Source organism: Vanessa cardui, chromosome 7 (genome assembly GCF_905220365.1).
Source record: "Vanessa cardui chromosome 7, ilVanCard2.1, whole genome shotgun sequence".
NCBI classification, from domain to species: Eukaryota; Metazoa; Arthropoda; class Insecta; order Lepidoptera; family Nymphalidae; genus Vanessa; species Vanessa cardui.
In genome coordinates, this window is record NC_061129.1 from 14,697,628 (window position 1) to 14,722,022 (window position 24,395).

The following is a 24,395-nucleotide window of genomic DNA, read 5'->3' on the forward strand; positions in this document are numbered from 1 at the left end:
TGCAGTCATATATTTAATATTTTCGTTTAAATCGATTAAACGTATCTAAGTGCCTAAGTTGTAGACGATTCTCGTCTTATAAGTTTTTTTACATTAAACAAGACACTTACTAGAATCGAGTTAAAATATAAAAAAATATATTAATTGGAACGCTATTTTATGTTTGCGAATGATTCATGTGCGAACAAGTTAAACTCGTTCGTTGTTTTCGTTTGGTGTAGCACAAGGAAATAAAAATATAAAGCTGAAATTGCACTTTAATAATATCAAATTATGTTCCTTTGTTAAGACCTAAGTATATAGCCTTTGTTTTTGTATTGTTTGAATACTGTGGACTTGATGCAAAACAGTGAACGCAATACATAGTAAATATTAATAAAGAGCGGGCGGGCGTCCTTTGTAAATAAAATCTTCAAAGTTCAGTCAACAGATAACGCATCTGTATTCATCCCATCAATATTATCAGACGGAGATTTTTTCATAAGTTCATTGACATCCGGTGCAATAACATAAAAAATATTCAATGGCGCGATAGCCTTTCTAAATTTAAAAAAAGGGGAAAAAACAAGAGGAATTATCAACAATGAAGATAAGAGGTTTCATTTTATATTGAACTGCATTTGTACGCAATTATAATTTACAATGCCAGATAAATTTTCAATGGTTTCCGATGCAAGAATTCAATCCGTCTCGCTCACGAGGGATTTATTGTTCTCTTGTCCTTAGACGTCTACTTATAGTGACAATTATCAAGCTGTATTTTAAATTTTAACACTATATGCATATTACACTTCGCGATAGCAGCCAGCTTGAAGGATGCAAATGCAGGGTACAATTTTTTTTTATGGTATAGGTTGGCGGACAAGCTTATGGACCACCTGATGGTAAGTAGTCACCATCACGCTGTAAGAAATATTAACTATTCCTTACATTGTCAATGTACCGCCATCCTTGGGAACTGAGATGTTATGTCCCTTCTGCCTGTAGTTACACTGGCTCACTCACCCTTCAAACCGGAACACAATAATACTGAGTACTGTTATTTGGCGGTAGAATATCTATCTTAGTGTTCTTCGAAAAATTAAATTTATTAAATAAAAACGCCTATTTGTCTCGATTGCAAGTCATTGGGTTATTCTTACGGCTCGAAGTTTGATTTGTTTAAACTTCCGTGCCTGTAACAGAACGTAAAGCAGTTAGTTCTGAACTAAACTTTCTATCGTGTCGGAGCCGTCTCACCGGATTAAGGGTATGACGGAATAGAGAATACGACAGTGTTTGCACGCACACTTATGCGTGGTAATATCTACTTCCCAATTGGCAAATTTCCGCTGAGATTGGTCGCTGTGACCGAAATATATTAAGAAACAAATAAGAAATGTAAAGTATAAATCTAACTCTACTTTATTTTCTATTTGTCTATAGTGCGGTGTTATTTTCTACCTTTTATCTCTATTTTTCATAAAACTTAGCTCTATTTATAATATAACTCCATTATCTGTCCATATCTTATAATTGTTTTGTTTGTTTCTACTCATGCTCTTAAAACCACACAAACATCTCAGCTATGTTTAAACATATACTAGCAAGCAAAACAATAAAGAAACTTCTTAAAATATAAACACTGTGTCTGAAATGTAATTATGAAATGCTGCACGTACATGAAAAAAATTGGGTTTTTTCTGTGGTGACATGAAATTTGTATGAAGAGACTAGTATCTCCTAGTAGTAAACATGGTAACCCTACCAGGTTTCTTAAGTTAGTCATTCTACACGTTCCACTATTGTCTCACGTGTGTAGGAGTCTTAATAAACGAGGTACTGATGTGAACAGACGAAGATAGGTCATAATTTAATTGAATAAGGTTCATATTCCGGTGCGAGGTTTCGATATTGGCATTACCGTATCCGTAGAGTAATAGCGGCAGTGATTACTGGTGATTAGTGTGGTTCACGTGTTATTATTTTATCTCGGCGTGTCGACTGTGATTTTATTTTGATTGAATGTTAAAATAATAGCAACTTCTGTCTTCGATTGTAACTTGAGATATATTCTCAAGTTACTCGAGTTATTCATATGATTTATTCGATTTAAAATATGTGAAAAAAGGTTCTGTTCTAGGCTTCGTCCACGCATGTCTATTTACCATCTATTCATCAGATTTTCTACCGCCACACAGTAATACTAAGGTAATAGTTGGGCTGAAGGGTGACTAACCAATGTACTATAAGGCACAGAACATCTTAGTTGCCGAGGTTAGTACTCTGGCAAAATTAATTAAAATTAATTGCTGTATAATAATGCTTATGACCTATTGTAATCATTTTCGGCTCGGCTTACCTATTTTCAATGATAATGAATGAGTAAAAAAAAAATATTCAAATTTTTATTTACCAATTTAGGATATTTATTTCGATAACAATTGAAGCGAGTAATTAATGTACACAGTCACAATTAATTAACGTGAGCTGTATAATGTAATGCTATAATTAAATGTAAACTGTAAAACGTAAATATTTTAATTGTAATTTAAACTTTAAATAGATAATATGTAAATAAAATAAAAATCTACATAGAACTGATTTAAAAATAACTAATATACTAAAACCTCTTTTGGATAGCAAACCAGTACGTTTATAAAAAAAGTAAGTGTCTACTTTGATAATATAAATTTAATTTACGATAGAAATGTGTTCCAATGAATTTGGCAGTAATTCGACGGATATTTGATAGTTCATTAGCCCTACATATATTTACGTCATCAATTATTATTAAATATTACGTCACATTATGTACGATCGAGGCGCTTTGCCAAAAATACTTGCAATTATTTGTTTATTATAATTGTAAACAGTTTAACTTATTATAACACTAATCAATACACTAATGGTTTTTTAATTTTTGATGGAATCTTTAGTTTGATAATTTAACAGCAAATATATTATCTGTTTAACAATCGAATATGAAAAATACATACATTTAAATATATCTAAACATGTTAGCATATCATAGAAACTCTGAAACCGAGAAATAGTTCAATGGTTTTTGGTTTTTATCTTCGTTATAGCATCACTTAAAACGACGATAGAGTTGTCTGTAAAGTCTTGTTGGTGTAAATAATTTAACCACTAAATCCAATGAGACTTTTATTGAGTTTACGTTACGAACAAAGAGGATTCGAATGGATTGTATGAAGATGCAGTATCGGAATTGCAATACACTACCTCCGAATACATTGATATTTATTGCATTGTTGTTTTCTCCTTGATCCACTGTTCGTGAATTCCTAATGTCTATTATTATATATAAAATAATAAATAACATTTCAAATATTTTAAACTAAAATAAATATGATTTTCATTGTCAGATTTTATATGTAATAAAAAATAAATAAATATTAGTTTTGTTCGAAGTTTAAATATTTTAATTTCGTCCATAACCTACCATAATGAGTTTAATATGGTACTTGTTCGATATTCGAATCTCGCTCCAAATGCCATGACGCGGTCAACAGAGTGCAAGTGCACTGGGAGCGTTCTATTTATGCTTGTGCGTTTCTCGGGGAAAACAGGGCTGTCTATGCGCGCTTTTCCTTTCAGTATACGTATATTTTTTTAAATTATGACAAAGGCTGAAGGAAAGAAGATGTGCTTTATTATTAATTCTGAAATATTTTTTAAACATATTTTTATGCTTGTTTGTAAACGGTTTTCTGTATATAGGTTACATATCATCCGTTCTTCTTAGACTTCAATACACTATCATATGATTTAATTGTTTTGTGCTTAACTGATCATGCGCAACCTGAGTTAACTTCGCGTTTATTCTTTAGTAAATAGACCGGCTTAAGCGGTACTATCTACGAGATGTCAGTAAATAGGGCTGTCAGTGATTTATTATCACAACAAATTTTATATTTCACAATTTTAAAAAGAAATGACATAAAAACACAACAGTGTATTTTCAGAAATATATTAGTCATTACTAATGCAAGACAAACAAAATGAAAGTTCGAAATCTGATCTCGAGATAAAGATACGATATGATACTTCACCAGACGAACTGTCTAGTCGACGATCTGAGAAGTCGTATGATTTTGTGATGACATGGCAGCCCTGCAGACGCTCGGATCACGGTCACGAGTGGCGGGAACCGCGACCGGCGTCGTTTGAATTTCGAATTCAGTTTCCGATCGAGCGTCGCGTTGGACGCTCGGACTTACCACCTTCATCTAAATATATTATATTTTTTGTTTACTATATTATTTTTACACAGTGGCTGTGATAAGTGACAGTTCAGTAACTCTCGAGTTTTTATAGGTAAGTCGATGGTTTCGTAACTCGAACACGTGAGGTGCAAAGTTTAAATGGCGCGTTACTTTTTTATTGTATTATAATACTATTATTTGAAATTACGTAGTTATTTTTTTTAACAACTATCCTAAATACACATTTTCCAGTACAGAAAATATTGTTAGTTATTTAGATAGTTGTATCATTGTGGCCTTTGCGAATAAATAGAACAATTATATACGCGTGTACTGAAGAAGGTAATGACGAATAACTAGTAAATGTTAAACATAAAATATTAAAATAATCCATAATGTTGCAATTAATTGATGTATTTGTGAATGAAAGTGAATTATAACAAGGATTATATCTTTAATGAGTACGAAGATAGCTCGTCAGCTACATTTTTTACTTCAGAAAGATTATTTTCGAGAGTCTGCTTGCCTTCTTAGTTTAATTGGGAGGGAAAAAATACCATTTTAAAACGAAATAATTAAATGAATGAATGAATTAAAAAACGAAACGAAATGAACATTGTTTTCATTAAAAATTAACAAGAATCCTGTGAGTGATGAATACTATTTGTCGTAAAATCCCAAGTCTCAAGACTCACGATGTACAAGTTAAAAGTAAAAAAACATGATGGCGACAACACACATTAAATAAATGAGATTTAAGAATAACTAACAATTTGAGAATAATTGTTTTTTAAATATAAGAATATAGTAAATAAATAAAAAATACAAATAAAATAAATATGGTGGTTGATGGCCACAATGGTGTGCACTACAAGCAAATAATTAACATTTTCAAGACTTATTTCTGCCTCTGCGAAACGACACATTCTTATTACCCAAAAAGTCCAGTTTAATAAAACAGCATTTATAGTACAACATAGCATGTTATGATTCACATGTGTCTCGGGGTCAATACCTTCTGTTAAGTCTGTTTGGTGTGCAAATATATTTAAACTTTGAATATCGAATCTTGTTTTGATTAGTAGAACTTATTGCTAAGTTGGAATTTTAAATCAAAAATATTTTTATTTTTTTTGTTTACCAATGAGAGGCAACGTTATTTCGCCAAAGTTCATAGACGTTGGTATTGTATGTCGTACCAACAAACTATTCCTTTCATCAATGCGCTGTCATGCCAACCATGATACTTAAAACTTTATGACCCTTGGGCTTTTTATTTGTCAAGTAATCATTTTATTTTCAATGATGTATATGGCTTTTCAAACCGATATAAGTAACCGTAATCTGTCCATGTAAAGATAATGTTTTTTAAATGTGCTAAATTTAGAATCTAGCGGGCTTATTGAAAAAAATCTTTATCTACTTTTTTTTTTTATAAACATGTATAACCTTTTACACATCACGCTAATGTCATGATGTCAGTGACGTGGCTGAAACCGCGTGGCTCATCAATTCAATAATAAATAAGAAAGTAAATAATTTAGGAAATTTTTACAATTTTAAAATGTCTGCCTGATACTCAGAAATTTCTTATGGAACGTAAGTAATAACTGAACGAGAATTTTCTCACAAACCCCTAAGGAGGTAAGATAGGGTTGAAAGCTAAAATCGAAATATCTATATATAAATATATAAATCGAAATATTGATATTATATTGATGTATTTAAGCTTGTGTTAAAGAGGTAAGGACAGATGTTAAAGATTTTTTTAATTTTACCACCTACGGGGGTTGAATTTAGGGTGATAGCTTATACATATAGAAGTTCGTTAATTTTCGATGTTTGTAAATTAGGAATCTGCCTGGATTATAAGTACCTACCTAAGATACAATGTTTTCTCCGACGGGATATCCCATCAAGCAAACTTTCCTTTAATAGAATAGTTTCATAATCGATAAACACTTTCGATATCTCGAAAAATAATGCCAATAACCTTCAGAATATATCCAGTTTAGATTTTTGTACGCTAGTCTTAAAAGTCAGGAGCTGTTCAATTTATGTAACACTCACATTTAGATGGATCCGAAAAAGGAACGGATGAGGGAGCTTACACGGACGTTTTGCCACTGAGAGCCTTAACGCCCGAATTGAATATAGTCTGAACGAATCTGCTATCGTGACGGAAAAGGCACTTTGATGTCACTAGTGGAAAAAAGTTTTCTTGTGGGACAAAAATCTTTTTAAATATCACCACAGCACGGGGATATCGTCGTAGTCCCCTGTGTACTAAGACTAAACGTAAACTGATCAGGCCCGGTGATCGTGTGAAAACGCACATCCGGCCGCCGTCTTCCGTTAGAAGACACAGTCCGTCCGTCTGTTAGAACGGGGTCTAAGTCCCTATTCTATGATATGGGATTTCGCTGAGTACATGGAAACTCAGTTCAAGGTTCAAGAAACGCTATCGTAGATGGCATGAGCTATCTTTTTTCTAATTCGGTTTATTTATTTTTACATACAAGCTGATTCGATTAGTTTATCCTACTAAACTGCATTAATAAAACATTATGTAAAGCTATTCCTTTTATCAACGTCCAGTTTTAACCGGCTTTGTCTAGTTCTTTATTTAATCGTGAGACGGCGACAATGTAACTAAAGAAGCGTTTCCATTCATTTAAGTAACGTCAGTTTATGCTTAGTTGCCATTAAACAATCATATATGTACTTACAAAACTTGGTGGCTTAGTTGAGTGATATGTTATATAGTTGATCTTTGGAGGTTTTATAACTTAACAGTCTACTAAGAATTATATATCTTCGGGTGCTTTGGGAGAGACATGACACATCTCTCGAGTGAGCTAACTAACGTAACCTAACTTTACTATATTATAAAAGAGGTAATTATGAACTTTACCCCTGGAAGTTAGGTCAGCGAGGTTCAATTGACCTCAAGATCGGACTCAGGAAATGAATCCGACATCTGTACATTGTACTGAGGATCAGATCACATCCCCACTACATTCGCCAAATGAAGCGAAGACTCTCGAAACAGACGTGATGAACAATAGTGTCTGCACCTCACTAATGATGGTGACCACGTTTAATTTGTCATCATGAAGATACATTTTTGTATCTGGAATGTAATCAAATTTAGCAGACGTTTAATTCTGAGTAGTTTTAAATTTAAATTAGCACGTCTGCGAAATGTAATATCATGTAATTTTATTATATTCTTACTGTAATGCCATTACGTTGTTTGGTTGGTAGTTGGACCCAAGATAGAGCAATTCGTATAACTTAAAATTTTATTTGGTAACGTCGGTGCACAATGTATAATTTAATATGTTCAGTAAAAATGCGAAAACGTCTCACTGTTGAGTAAAAAGCTTCGAATCATTTTAATGAGAAGCTTCGTTATGTATTCCATATTTCTGCTTTTTATTGCCAATATTTTAGCCGACTGACAAATGGGCCATCTGATCACAAGTAGTCTCGATCGCCCGTAGGTATTGACGCCGTATAAAAGTTTTAACCATTTTTTACGTAAATAATCAACGCGCTAATTTTTTTGGGATCTGAGTAGTTGTTACACTGGCTCTGTCACCGTTCAAACTAGAACACAATAGTATGAAGTATTCTCATTTGACGGTAGAATTTGCGTTGAGTGTAATCTGATCAAGTTCCATTGGGGAGAGGTTGGTGGATATGTGCGAGATTCAGGTCTGTTCACTTCCTTGAGATAAATTATGAACCTAACTTATACACATTTGATTGATTTTGAACTACACGTTCGTTGTTTTTGTAGAAAGGTTAATAAAAATTCTTTTGTAAAAGTCTCCAGTGTGCGCAGTAGAATTCGTTAAAGTAATGATGTCAAAAGGAGCGGTAACAATACACGTTACCGAGTGAAATACGTAAATATATTTTGTTTCTAGATTGTCGATTACATTTCGTACCAACGTCTTTTGTTTTTCTCAGTAAGAATAATTTTCTATCTAGTTGTTGTTGATGAAAATTATATATTTATGAGACAAATACAGAATTTTCTAAACGTAATCCAGACTAATGTTAGAAATGCGAAAATAATTCTGTTTTTCAGTTACGCTTTCACTGAACTAAACCACTGAAACAAATTTGGTACGAAGCAATATTTAACCCTAAGATAGAACATATATTTTGTACCTAAAATTTATGACTTATATGTCCCTGACCCGTTGATGAATCCGCGGGCAATTTATATGTTAGAATGTACTTATCTACAGATTTAAAAGTCGCTTTGAAAAAAGACCGTTTAATGAAAAATGTCATATGTATGCTACACTATATGCGGGTGTAGAAGCTAGTTCACCTACTAGCACTTAAAATACTTATACACAAATGTTAATGATTGTAATTATGTGATATTGTAAGATGATAAGTAGAATTGTCTGTTTGTCAGTAACAAGGCTGTATATATATCATAAGTACGGTATTTGTTGACATTATCCTCGAATTCACTACCTAAAAGATTTTCGTTCGATTTTCACCGACATTCACATTGATGTTAGGAAAACGTTCAGTTATACAATTGACTAAGATTTAATGTCCGAAATATAATGATGATTAAAGATGTCAGTAAAAAAGGTGAAGTTTTATCGGTATGGGCCGCGTAAATCAAGAGAGTTGAGGGTCCATTTTCTTTTCTTGAGTATGCAAATCCGGGTAGATAGGAATAATAAATAAAATTTTAACAAAAAGAAAAACCGACTTCAAACAAAACACTATTTTAAAACAAATGAATATGCACGAAAAAGTAATAAAAATAATTGCGTATTCAACATATTTTTTAGAGTCTTCCTAAGTTAAATGAAATGAAAAATATTAGACTACTTAAAAGTCGATTAACGATTATATCATGTAGTTATAGTTATTGATATATTTGGAGCCGGTGTCCTGTACCTTTCAAACAAAAAAAAATTATCAAATTCGGTCCACCCAGTGAAAAGTTATGAGGTAACAAACATAAAAAAAAAAAAAAAAAAAAAAAAAAAAATACAGACGAATTGATAACCTCCTCCTTTTGGAAGTCGGTTGAAAAAGAAACCAAATCCAAGCCTACCAAACTTTGTTTGAGTGGGACAAACTTTGTGAGAGTACTTGACTTGTGTACTTTCTACTTCTAATTTTAGACTAATATAAAAAATTATGATACGTTCTGTATTCATAATGTTAATATGCTGTTTGTGTTATAAATAAACTGATTGGTGGCTTTCCGCTCTAAATTTTTATTAATTAGGTACTATGAATGTTTAGAACATTAATTTTATATCTTCAATAATTGCTCATACAGATATTGTCACAAAGAAATATAATTTCCGTAAGTTTCAACTATGGTACACATATAAATTCTTTTTGTTTTCTATTTAATAGCACTGACGGACCGCTATGAATTAAGAAATAATACAAAGTTACATTCATCGATATGACATTCTGAATTGATTAAATTGTACTATTTTATTATCATAAATCGAAGATTAGATGTTCAAACCCAGGGGAGCACCACTGAATTTTGTGTTTAAATTGAGCGGATAAAAAGAAAACACCACGAGGAAACTTACATGTGTCGCGTGAAACCCACCTTTGAGCACCGTGGTGGAAAGAGTCTCAAACCCTCAATTATATTCTCTGGCAAACCGAAAACCACACGGGCAAAGCCACGTGCGGCAGCTAGTATTTTATAATTTCTTTAAAATATTACAACGTAATGTACGTTAGGATTACATATAAAGTATGAAAGTGGTTAGTTTCTATGAAAATATACATGTAAACACCAATGTATAATTTGAATAAATCTTCTAGACAAATAATTGTGACCGTATTCATGTTGACAGATGAATGTAATATTTGTTTTGTAAGTGAATACACCCCCCTGGGTTGAAGTAAACATAACATTCAGCGAGATATTCCATCATTCAAATGCGTCAATGGCGTGGCCCTGTATTGCTTCTTCAGTTCATGACGCAAATGTTCAATGATATATCTTTATTTAAGAACGAGTCGAGAGATCGAAAAGCTCAACATGAGTTCTGATGAATTTTAAATATTTTCTTTAATCACAGCATTATCTATAAATAAGTACAATTATTTATCGCCTTAGTATCTCTTAGATAAGTTAGGATCATGATATAAAGAAATAAAAATGAAACAAGGTTCAAAATTAAACGCTAAGCATGTGCTAAAAAGTGAAAAATAACTCGATTAGATATTTTTATTCAAAGGTTTTATGATCTACTGTCTGAGTCACTGCCGAAATAGGTCAAATAATTCCCATCCTAATTATAGTCTATTTCAATCACAAGGGCAAAATTCTAATAATCATTTGACATTGAATTTATGCTATATTTATTTGAATGTGTCGAGAGCTTCAATAATTTGATATTTATTATGGATTTGCGATAAAAATATCGTTTTGAACATGATTAGCTTAGTGTTCAATAAATATTATTAATACACAATACAGCAAAGCTATTAGAAACTCGCATATAATACGTCTATCTACGGTTTATTTATCTTTATACTTTCTTCGATTAGAATAGAATATAGCTATATTGGTTGGTGGCACTATCGAGACACAAACAATTTCCGGTGATAACATATATTGTTAATTCGAACATTATTAGTTGGTTTGCTCATTACGGTACCATGTTATCCAATTCAACGGATTGTCATGAAATTCACGCATTTTCAGGGTCACAAATATAACATATCCCAATGTAAGACCTATCGTACTCGCAGCAAATCATAAATATTTATAATATTAATTTGGTAACGTAATGTATTTACTCATTCAGAAAATCTTTACATCCCATTGAGGCGTCTCGTAGCGATCATCTTTTGAAATGAAAAAAACGGTGGCCTCGATAAAGTTATTAATAGGTTTTATTATCTTATAATTGCAACGTGCTTTATTATATAAGTTATTGATTAAAATGCATCGGCTTGGTTGCTATGAGATAAATATCTATATTTAGCAAAAGGAACAAAGTTGCAAATAGATTCGTTCAATACGGAATTAAAATAGTGAATATCAAGCCAATAAATCTATTCTGTGTGAATAAACACGAAACTAACCGCAGAAGACGATCGTCAAATGTCATGATGTCATTGACTTGACTGTATTATTACATTTATAGGAGGACATAAACAACTTCAAATTTTAAGTGACAGAATATGCACTGCTGTTTACACGGTTTGAGTGAGACTAAACAGTAATTAGAAAAGGGCGAATGTCAAACAAGACGTCCTAACGGCATAGAGGTACTCTATCAATTAGGGGTTATCGGACACGATTGACATGCGTCGATAAGTGACTGATAGCCCGCGGTTCATGCGATGAGTGGAGGATCGTGATAATTATACACTTGTTTTTCAATAAATATCTATATTTGTAACACTATTTAATTTTATCACCGTTACTTGACCACGTAGACTTTGAACGTGAATTTTTGATTATATTCTAATTAGATATTAGTTTTTTCTTTTGTTATTACTAATTTATAATTCAGACCTAATTTAATTATAATCACATCAGTTACAATGACATCAGATAAGATGTTTACGAATAATTGACATTTGGATGTACATATTATGTAATGTGTTTTATTTTTGTCAAGGTATTTTTACGCTATTACAATAACATTGGCGCCAATGACACGGTTTTTATGCTTTTTTTAAACTACTTTGATAAGTTATTCATTTTCTGTATAAACTTAGGCCTAGGGTGCTAGTAGGGGTTTCATTTTCATGAGGAATGTTAAGAGGAATGTTTAAATTAAACCCGGCGCTGAATTTAACCTGTGGACATTGCTTTCATCTTTACATCCATATCTGTAAGTCCACAATAGCGCGATTTCAGCTATTTTTTGCTCTGTAAAATTTCTCTGTGGTACCGATATTTCCGATCCGATACGACTTGAAAATACTACTCCGTCCTTAAAGGCCGACAAGACCTCTAGCGTTTCAGGTGTCCACTGCCGTTTGCCATCTGTTCCATAAAAATAAATACCTTGAGTAACGGTGACAGAAAACGTAACGGCAGACGAACTCAGCTACCATGACCTTGCGATTCAATTATAAAATTATATGCGCTATCAATCGATTAAAGTATTAAAATAATAATTATGACAATATTTTATCAATCATTTACCAACGTCGTGGCTCTGCCCCAATTACATACTCACTCACTTGTGCTACAAAGTCCAACTATAAATCGTAGTTTAATCGTTTTGGTCCATTTAAAATTATGTCCTAAGTCCATTCTGAAGTGCGATACAATAACTACATAGAATTGTTATTAGTTTTGTATTAATTGTTATTTAATTGGGTATTCGTCGTCTGCGTAGATTTGTTCAAAGGCAGTTCTAAATTCTGAAAGCTAAAACTCAAAACTCAATGAGGTTTAACAGATTAAAGTTCTAGTTAATTTTCGTTGTGTAATTTTCCAGTAATTATGTACGTAGTATATTTGCATTAAAATGTATAGATTGTTAACCTAGATACTCTATTAGACTTATATATATTTAATATATCAATTATGGAGGCATTAAGTTTTGTTTACATCATTGCTGTCTGTGTGTTTATTGACTTGTTCTTTTGGTTACTTATTTTAAGCAGGGATGACACCCCTCAATGTAATTGAATAAGCATACTACTAAAATAATTAATTCAATAAATCAAACTACAAACAGATTAATAATATAATTTACATAAGATATTTTTTATATAAAATAGTATTGCGGTAGTCATCGACACAATAAAGATTAGCCCTATAAGAAATTCTATGTCAATTCTACTCACTTACCCTTTAAACATAAACACACAAATGCAAAATATTTCTGTTGTGCGATAGAATATTGGATAAGTGACCTACCCAGATAATCTTGCACCAAATTGGTATGTTACAATTCATTGTTAACAGTCGCGCTAAATGTTCAGCATTTAGTACAGAATAAGGGATAAAATAAAGATTACGTGTAACAAATTATAACAACGGAACTAGAACATGATTTTGGAACAGAGCCAATGGAGTGAGTTACCGCGGAATGTGAGCAATATTAAAACTAAAAAAAAGGTAAAAAATGACAACAATTAAAAAAAACTCAGATACAAATGTTTTTCAAGGCCTCGGTATGAGAGTTTGCATCACTATACCTACACGGTACTCGTTTCGTATCTCGTGATTGAAAAACGATTTACAATGATACACTATTATCTAATATTGATACGTGTATCCGTTAGGCAATGTTTGTTGTTAAGCCGTTGCTCCTGCGAATTATTATTGGTTTATCGATAAACCGAGTGATTTAAAAGATTTATTTTTTGTATGAACATGCATTTTACAGTAGACAGTGTGAAATTACGTAGCAAAGAGTTTTAAAATCTAAATTTCTGCATCGACCCTTACCCTTACTCATGTGAAGCCTAAAAAGCTAGTTTTTTAGCTAAGCACAAAACACGTAACTTTATTGTTTTAAATATTCATATTTGTCCTTCTTCTGTATCCATGGTAACCAATGATTCACTTGCTATAGTATGGATTAGTATGGATTATAGTATGGATTAATAAAAAACACAATAACAAGAATTTTAATTGTTGACCTTTCGAATTAACAGTAAGGCATTACGCAAAGCCATTATATTCTGAAGAGCTAAACGAATAAACAGCGTGTTTAAGTAACACAATACAAAGAAGTCTGAATGACTGTGTTTTATCAATAGCGTACTACCGTTGACATTCGCTCCGGGTCCGAAGTCCGTGTTTTCGTTTCAAGATCAATTCCTCTGTGTGAAGTCATCCGGCGGTCCCGTGCGCCCGCGCTGCGACAATTGCCCATTTGGACTTCGTACCGCATTGTTTGTCTGTAGCTCTGTACTTATCTAATTTGATGATACGATTTTGTAAACCACTAGACGATTATAGGCTGTGTTCATTATAAGCTGAGTGTAACTAAGAGTTCATTTAAAATTGCTGCGTAAGCCCAATAGTGTTCTTGTTTCTAAATGTTGTAACAATTATTTTAATTATATTGTAAAAAATATAATTCAAGTGAAATGTCATGTCCAAAGTTCAGGTTAATGTTGTCGCAAACATCTGTGTCTGCGTCTAATACTGCCATCTAATACAATTCATCTTTATAACAAAAGCAACAATGTACGTCCCAACGGCAATCTGCTGTCGCTGTAAAATAATTATAATGACTGTACAAAATACGAGTATTTCGCTTTCATAACGCGATAAATACTCTTCAGAATTTTACGTAAGCCGTTTACTGTTACATAATAATTGAATTCAGCTTACAGATAATTAAAAGTCAAGAAAATAACGACGGTTAATTAAAAAAAAAAAAATATATAATATGTTGTTATTATTTATATATTGCGTCCAAGCGACTGATGACTACTGACACTGACTACTGATATGTACTTCCCAGGGAATGTAATTCAAAGCAGCAACCAAGAATTATTTAAGTTAGTAAGCTCGACTCTCAAAAGACCAACAAAGCAAGTATTTCGTTTTTCAACTCAAATTAGTAATTAAACTAACATACAGAAATATGTATGTAAATACAGAGTACTGTTTTCTTGTATTTCTAGTGATACTGAAACGTGACAAAATAAATATGAACGTGGCAATGAGATGTGTCGTTTCTGTAATGAAATTAACATTTGCGACCTCGCTTAGTGATGTACTAATTGTTTTTAATTCTTCTCGATTTCAATTTTACTTCTAACAACTCGTTAATTTCAAACGTAGTGTCCAATATGATATTAGTTTTATAAGTACGTAGAATTAATCTAGATTATTTTAAAATCTATATTAATATGATTTTATAATTTTTAATATTATAAATGTGATTGTAACTCTGTCTGTGCGTCGTTCTTTTAAAACCAAACCGCTGAATCGAATTTGATGAAATTTGGTATGAAGCAAACATGAACTCCAATAAAAGACAGGCTACTTTTTGTCTGTCTACACATGACAAATAACACACTATAACGCTACGCGACTACTACTAACCCATATAATTATAAAGTTATATTTCAAGCGATTTTTAACGTAATTGCTTTATGTAGGTGAGTATTTCTGAAGTTGTGACTAAACAAAGATATAGTGTTACAAACGTTTTGATAGTTTTCACATCTCTTTTTAAATGTTCTAGAAATTCTATTGTATCATGACAATAGTTCGTACTAGGTCCGTACTATTGTTATATTGAAATACATTATGTATATAAAATTTCCTTTCATTTTCGAGTGTCAGCTACCAGTTTTTATGGTATAGGCAAGTGGTCTGGAAAACAGAAAACAGACGGACTTGTACAAAGCCTTACCAGCAAGTGTAAAGTCCAACCAGCAAATATCAGACGAGAACCAGTTTCAATATAAATCTATTTATTCAACGTGTACTCATATCATACATAATGCTTAAATAGGTCAAGATTGCCAATCCAACTACAGTTTCTTATTTGTATAAGTTATTTTACGAACAATTCTGATTATATTCTTTGTCAAATGTTATATAATGACGTTAATGTCCGAATATCGCGTTTCACGTCTATACTCCAGCCAAATTCGATGTGGAATGTTTAATAACAAAGCGTTGCTTAGCAACCAACGTCAGGCAGATGCTCAAAACATTTTTAGAAATATGTACCACAATTATTTTTGATGTTAATAAAAATTAAATTTGATGATTAATAATAAAATATTTAAGACAAAGGACTAAGCGCATTTAATAACTATTTTACTTAATTTCATACTTATGATCATCTGGAATAATGTAGATCTCAAAAATAATACCTCCAATTTTAAAATGATATCAGAAATTACATCGTAGTTATATAATTCGCTTTATTAACTTTATCTATCGCCTTCCAAACGACAGGACTCATTAAGATTAATTTGAAACAGTGATTTTAGTGCTACATATGTTTATGCTAGCCAAAACAAGATGTCTTTTTTTAATCTATGTGTAATGAAACGTTGTGTGTAATGTTAACATTCTTAACCTGTTGTGGTTATACTACCATTATTATACGACTAAAAATATACAGCACCAATTACGAAGAGCCTATATCGCTATTATATACCTTCCTAAATCTGCCAATTGCTTAAAAAACACTCCAAATGTTACAAACCTGCGATTTCTTTACGTCAGTATTAAAATATAGGGTTGTTAGTTTTGTAGTAATATTATAGTGGTAATTAAAAATTTTTAAACTTTTATTTTAAGCTAATTTTGATATAAATTATGTATTGACCGGCTAAATAAAATTTTTGGATTCTGTATTTAATTAAAATTTTTGTGTTTAAACAGGAAATTGTGTTATAATGAACATAGTTGTAATTATAATAATAATTATTTTTTATTAAGAGTGTATCAACCCTAATTATGATGACACATGGTTTGTTTACTAAAATTCCAGATCGAATGTGGCTGGAGTATAGATTAATTATCTCGAAGGATAATATTTCCCTTTGTGTATGAAGAATTGATAATATGTCACTCCCACTTACTCCGACAACAAAGACTATTTCAATAAACAAGTCATTCAAGATATTATTTCTCCTTCTTTTATTAAGCTGTTATGTACAATACTTCAATAATTTCTAGTTATAATTAAAAAGTAATCTCGAAATAATCAATTGTCATCGAATGTAATGATTAAAGGCTGAATAACTGGAGTAATTAAAGTACGCTGTTCTCGTATACCATAAGTTCGTTACTGGATGTCATTTCAATTGTAAAGCAACGTATATAACTGCGTCTTATCGCAGGTAATTTATAAAAACATATTCTACATTCGAATTCTCAACTTATCTTATCTCTAGGATTTAATTGAATACTGCTTGCTAACGAAATTACAAAACGAAAACCGTCAAAATATATTAGTTTCTCTCTTTCTGAAATGTAATTATATATTCAATTATATACAATTAAACGCTTTTTATGTTCTTTATAATCTTATATAGACTAGATTAACTTGATTAATTCGTGTAATTTTTATTATTAAGTTGGAAATTTATTAATTGACAAAAGTAACTCAAAGTTTCAAATTCAAACAGCATATATCTTTAGTATTTTTACCTTGTTTGCCTTTGACCTTTGTCCTCTAACGCAACGGTATATGGTATCGGGTGACGAACGGCGAACGTGACTCTGCCCCAGACCTGATACGTACTGGTTCATGTTTTCCTGATATTATGTACTTTTATTACGTAAAAACCATTCGTTTCTGCTGTATCATTCAAAACAGTTTACCTGATATGAGTCAATAAACAACCCTCCGAGTTTCATTCAGAATCATTCAACGGTTTACAAAAACAAAACATTCATATGTACAATGTTATTATAGTTTTTGGATAGCATTATTTTGATGAGTCTCTTATGACAGAGACAAGTTTTTTTTTTATGAAAAAGTATTTTGCTCGTTATTTTATGGCTAGAGGAAGTGACCCAGTTTAAATAACTGAGAGCTCATAACAGGGTTAGGTCGGAAGGAAGTCTGAAGAGCGGATGTTATTTAGTCTGAGGGTACAAATTGTAAAATACTAAGTTCAGTTGTTCTATATTGTTTTGATTCTATTTAGGCACGTATATGTGACGCTATTACCTATAAGATTGATTTAGAGATGGGAACCATTCCTGACGTCATCATCAATGCGTCAATAATTTGGGGAACTAAGATGTTACGGCCTTGCGTCTGTTGTTACACTGACTCATTCATCCTTCAAACTGGAACAACAATATACTAAGTATTGCCGTTTGGCGGTAGGATATGTTATAAGGGGTTGCTACCTATTCAGACTCAGCTACTACTGCAGAAATTCCATGAGAATAAATCTGTAAGAAATCGTAATAGAAAATCTAAATCGGACGCAATAAAATCAACGCAGTAACATTAGAAATAGGTATTTGAACCTTATTAAAAAAGTTGTAGTGAAATCTCTAAAAAATGGCTTTCTTATCTATCAATAATGACAACTTCTATTAGCAGTGGGAATACCAAACTGCTCCTTCCTTCGGTAAACACGTGGCCGTCCTCGCAGTGTGATTAGTATTGACTCACTTGAATATTTCTGTGTAAGATTTACGTGCTTCACCCATTGAACCATGTCCTGTAATATCATTAAATTAATTTTAATATGAGTAAGATGGTATTATAATATTTAGAAGATAAGGTTTTATAGTTATTTTAAAGGGTTTCTTGCGTTAACCCGAGCCGTTTCATTCGTATGCGACTCGGGTCAATCGTCCACATAGTTGCGTAAATATTATGAATTGTATCTCTTGAGATTGAATTTGGATTAGTTTTTTTTCTAGCTATGGTATTTAGTTATGATACTTTTGTAGGCTTATGTAGGCTTCATGTTTATAATTAAAGGACGAATACAACGAACAACTCTTGTTTTGGCCGCTAATTGTTATTTATTAGGAAGAAGAATATGGTGGTCGCATCGAAAACCGAATTCTGTTTTATTTCCAATCGTCGCGAACAAATGTAGACTCTGATAAGAGTTTATCATTCATCTTTAAATGTAATCGTTTATTTAGGTCGTTACACTCGATCTTGTTATCACAACACTTGATTTTAAATGATAACATTTCTCTCGAGTACTCGGTATTCATTCATAGTAAAATGATAACCGTTATTAAGAAAAATTTCGGTTTTCGATTCGGTTGTATAACTTACTATTTACCGTTGTTAAATATAGCGGTATATACTTTCCACGTGTCACTCAAGCGGCACAAACAACACACACTCAAATTTGACCTCGAAATTTTACTCTCAGATATATTTCCGTGACCTTGTGCTGAAAGGACCAATATCACTTACTTTTAGTATTCAGTATTGAGTATAGAAACAATGAACAGATGCTGGTTGCTTTATTTATCACTGACTGTCGCCTGCGGTGTTGCTCGCGCTTTAGCGGTCGATTTTAGACATAAGCCTTATATTTTTTCTAAGAACGTGAGCATGCATTTCAGTGGTTTGAACGTGAAAAATAATCAGACAGTCAAGATATACTTTCGCATTCATAATATCAGTATAGATGTGCCTTTTTGCACATTGTTACATGTTGGTATTAATAATGTATTGATTCGACAAAGACGAAATGTGGTTACATTTACTCAATGATGTCCTTTACTTTCGCCCCTTTAGCACCGGAATGCAGATTTAGTTTTGTCTTACAGCTAGTACTCCGCGGTCTTCTCGTACACGTCTTGTTACTCGTCCTCGTGCCTACAGTCTACAGTGTACACGAGTAGTACTCGGTAGTCGCGGAGTGCGACTTGCACGACTCGTTGCTATAATTAGCGCGGGGGCGCGTCCGGGCGTGGAAAGCGTCTTCTGGCGCATCAATGCCATCGACCTATGCGTTATGATTAATATGCCAAACACGATCATCATTGATGTATAGACATTGTTACGATTCGTTTGAGTTGTAAGTGATGCGATATATTAACGGTACTAAATGTTATGTCATTTTACACACACACACACACACACACACACACATACATACAATTTTTAGTTATTTACCACTGGCAAAATTTAATATTTTTTGAAGAACAATTGATTTTAGTATTGATTGATACATACGAGATTTCGAAGATGCCCCTTTTAAAAATTACTTCTGTAAATACTTGACATTTCAATGTATGTGTATAAACTTGTATGTTGTGTGTTATACTTACTAATTTAATGACTCATCACTGATCTGGCATTTCAGTGAACTATTTTTCAAACTGTGTTAATAATGCACTTTTGTCACATTAACGTTTTGCATCATAAAAAACAACTCGACCAGAAGTCTGTTAAAACACATAAATATATTATTCAGAGTGTTATATTAGTGCGAATAAACGACACTTCTTGTCTCACTCATGAAATTTTAAAAACACACATACGGCGATACGCCATTTTGATGCGTATATCCTTTGTGTTATAATTGTTACGTTCCATTTCGCATTTCACTTGTGACATTACACGATTATTTTCTGCGGACAGTTTCGAGTCAGTTCTTGCAAGACTATTGTTCACTGTCGGTTACTTAATTGATGACAAAGGTATACCCAGTTACATTGACTTATTACACTGACGATGCTTAGTCTTGATGCTAACTCTTAAAACGATAAGCTGACTTGTACAAAGTCACTTATTAATATTCTTCTTGATTTAATGTCTTACGTTAGTAAAATTATAAATATGATGTTTGACGATATTATTTAAAAGTTTGTACCTTTTATTTTGTGGAATACTTAGCTTAGTAGTATTAGACAAACAGCTTACTCTAATTAAAAAAAAAACGTCAAAAATCAGATCGTACTTCGAGACAATATAAATACATACCTACACGGTACCTTTTTTATGTCGCTTAATTTGTGCCGACAAATTTATTGATTTACACTAACACTGATATTAAAATAATGATAAAATTGTAGTTTCGTAATCGAAAATAATCTTCAAATGCATAATATCTAACCCCAAACCCTAACGCTTCTTCGCGTTAAAAGGAACAAAATTATAAAGAAAAACCTTCTAGTTATAATTAAACTTGGAATGAAACTTTATTCGTAATTAACTTTGATACAAACACTACAGCTGTTTTATTTGTGAAATTTTCGCGAAAAGGATCGCAAGTTATTAACTTTTTAATATTTTTTTTTACAGGTCGAAAGCGTACAGAAATGTTTATAGACGAGAATGAGACGTGAGTATTTCTTTTAACTTTTTTTATTTTATCACTCGGTAGCGTTATCTCGTGTTATGAAATAGTTATTATTAACTCAATCCAAATTGATATCAATTGAATTACTTACCTAATAGTTAATATTTGTTGAAAGTATTAAACGATAATGTTATCGTCTGCGTGATAATGTTTTTAATTGCTAAGTGATTTACTCGTACGCTCATTGCACTGTTGTACTATAATTATATATTAAATTTGGGATAAATGTCATAAGTCAAAAATACACAAGCACAAACTCTTTCGTAAATATTTTATTTTGGTTCACATTCTAGTTTTTTTTAACAGGTCACCTTAAATGGTGTCCAATTGGCATTTAGTTAACACTACCTATAGATATTATCGTAGGCGATGTAAAAGATATTATACGTGACTTAGCAAATGAGCCGTCAACCAATTACTGTTTGGCGGTAGAATACGATGAGCACAAATCCCTACTACGAATTAAAATTATAAAAATATAAATCTAACTATTAAATATTGTAGTATATCATGCAGATCTACGTCTTAATTCTACAAGCCAGCTGTTAATAACATTACTAACAGAAGTAATTCGTTTGTATGTGTTCCAATTTCAAAACGCTTAATGTATAGAATTATAGACTATGTAACATTGTGATCCAATATCTAACCCTGCTGGGAGCAGAACAAAGCAAACTATCGGAGTTGAGCGAAGTTACAAATAACGTTATAAATAGAATCCAATTAAAAACAACTGCTGTTAGTTTAAAATTCAGTATGTATATTTAAAATATTTATTATCTCCAATAGTATATTGATGTATATTTGATATATTATTGTAAATGATAATCCGAATCAAATATCACGGAATCTTTTATACGTTGATACTACTATGCCGAAAATCTTCTTCCTAGCATGTTATAACTTAATCGAATGATGTGTGAACCTGTGTAATTTTAATAGTGATCCGTTCATCAGCATAGAAGTTCATTTGCGAAAGAAACGGCGTCAATACACCGAAATACATGTATGGCATACCAAATTTATATTCAAAATCAAAATATACTTAATTCAAGAAGGCTTTTACAAGCACTTTCGAAGCGTCATTTAACAACTAAGCTAAGCTGAAGCTACCACCGGTTCGGATAGTAGATTTTACCGAGAATAAACGACAAGAATCAGTAGTTACTCTTTTTCAACATTTAAAAATATAATTATGTTAGTTAAATACAAGTAGGTACATGTATATGTATTGTCGGTCAAACAGTGTCATCGATAATTTTAAACCAAACCAACTTATATATTTTAATTTATAATATAAGCATATAATCCAATGGAATTATATTATTCATCTCTATTGAAATGATAACAATTTAATAAATAAAATCCTAGCTGTTTACATATATAGGGGCTGTTGTTCCGTAACAATTAATAACGTTTACGAGTTGGACATTCTAATTGGATGTGTCCGCCCGCATCGATACTGTGAACTTCAACTTTGGCAACAAAAAATATTCGTACAAACAATTTGAAATAATAGCTCGCTTATTTCGTTAAACTACAGATAAGTATTGTTTTATACATAACAGAGTTCTACAAAGCTCGCATTTATCTTTAAATTTTGTCAAAGCCTTATTTTGATTTAAAAACTGTTCAGACGTTTCTAATCACTTTCGATTTAGAAGCTGATAGTTCATCATAATCAACAGTCTGTAAATTACCCCTGCTGGGTTAAGGCCTCCTCTTCCTTTTTTAAGGTTTTGGAACATATTCCACTACGCTGCTCCAATGCGAGTTGGTGGAATACACATGTCACATAATTTCTATGACATTAGACACATGCAGGTTTCCTCAAAATGTTTTTCTTCACCGCCGAGCACGAGACGAATTATAAACATAAATAAAACACATGCATATTCAGTGGTGTTTGCCTGGGTTGAACCCACAAACATCGGTTAAAATACACGCGTTCTAACCACTAGAATATCTAGGCTCTTCGTTGATAGGTAATGGATGAAAATCGGTTAATGTGAATGCAGTTCAACATCAATTCCAGATATAAAGCTAGAATAGCTGTTGTTTTGTTGATACATACCCAAAATTACACAAAGTCCGACTAATAATCGATATAGTTCCAATACTAGCGTTTGAACTAATCGTAAATGTCAATGCGATCATTTCACAATAAGCGTACATTCTTATGTAAACAGACAGTTGTCATTTGATTATGTCCCGTCCGTTCAAGTCCGGTTCTACATTAATTATCAGATAAGCTTATCGCAAGGCGATGTATAAAACATAAATGATTATCACACTCTCTCAGTATTATCACGTCTATTAAGTTTCACGCTTCTGCGATACACGGATTAAGTGACATAAATTGCGACGACATGAGCTTGTTATACAGAAACGAGTGAGTCAATTACCTATTAAAGTTATTAGCGTAAATAATAAATAAACAAGTGATAGATTTTAAATATAAAACTACCTACAAGTGTATAATTTAGGTTTATTATAGAATCATACAGTTTAATAACGAATACAATTGTGATTGGGTGGTAGTGGATTATTTGTGATGACACGTGGAATAATTTCATCCGTCACGTGCATGTTTCCTCACGATCTTTTCGACTTTTTAAGCACGAGATGACTTATAAACACAAATTAAACGTATGTTAAATCAGCGATGCTTGTCGCGGTCTTTCAAAATTCACGGTTGTATCCGTTGAGCTAAATAAATTACTATCATAATTTAAGTGTATAAATTTTGCTAAATATCTCTATTAATTTACATTGCAATTAATATGTACAGTTTCTCTTATATATTTTTATGCTATTTGTTGTAAATTTTATACACCACTCAAAAATATTTAAAACTCAACAATCTTTCTAGATTAATGTATCCATTATTATACCACGATGATTCCTAAATTCTTCTAAAATATATTAATATGACGTGTATTAAAATTTGGACTTTCTTCTCAGACGACTTATGATGGTTTTCATTGCATCAATCTTATTTGAAAATGACCGTGAAAAAGAGAAAAAAATATTCAATGGACTGCTGAAATTGAATTTTTCGATGTTTAACTCGATCTTGCTGAGAGTAGTTAATTAAATTATCAAATAATAATTCAGATATGCAGATGATATAATATTTCTTAACATGCCATAATAAATATTTAAAAATAAATCAAATATTAAAATAAATGCGAAAGTTATAATAACAACTTCATCTTATTAACAAACATACTTTTATAAGCTTTGAATCTTCTGTGGAATTATATTCAAAGTTGATTACTTAGTCGTCATTATAATTTATTTAATGATACAATAATTATCAAAAATATTGGAAATGTTATTCAATTAATCATTTCAGATGAATTAATAAATCTAAACAACGTTTATTATTGTTATGACTGCCGTTACAAAAAT

The 24,395-nt window shown here is 31.8% G+C and overlaps 1 protein-coding gene across 3 annotated transcripts in view; it reads left to right on the top strand.

Annotated features, from left to right (window-relative positions):
• LOC124530819 (long-chain-fatty-acid--CoA ligase 4) overlaps positions 1-24,395 on the top strand; it is a 48,512-nt gene that overhangs the window by 2,932 nt on the left and 21,185 nt on the right. The window contains exons 1-2 of one of the 3 annotated variants that reach the window (XM_047105133.1): positions 4,170-4,320; positions 20,924-20,963. In XM_047105133.1, coding sequence (XP_046961089.1) covers positions 20,941-20,963 — 23 coding nt within the window. In that variant the 5' untranslated portion in view covers positions 4,170-4,320; positions 20,924-20,940. Of the gene's footprint in view, positions 1-4,169; positions 4,321-20,923; positions 20,964-23,262; positions 23,374-24,395 lie in introns of those variants that run through there. The other 2 variants (XM_047105134.1, XM_047105135.1) reach the window with 2 other exon arrangements.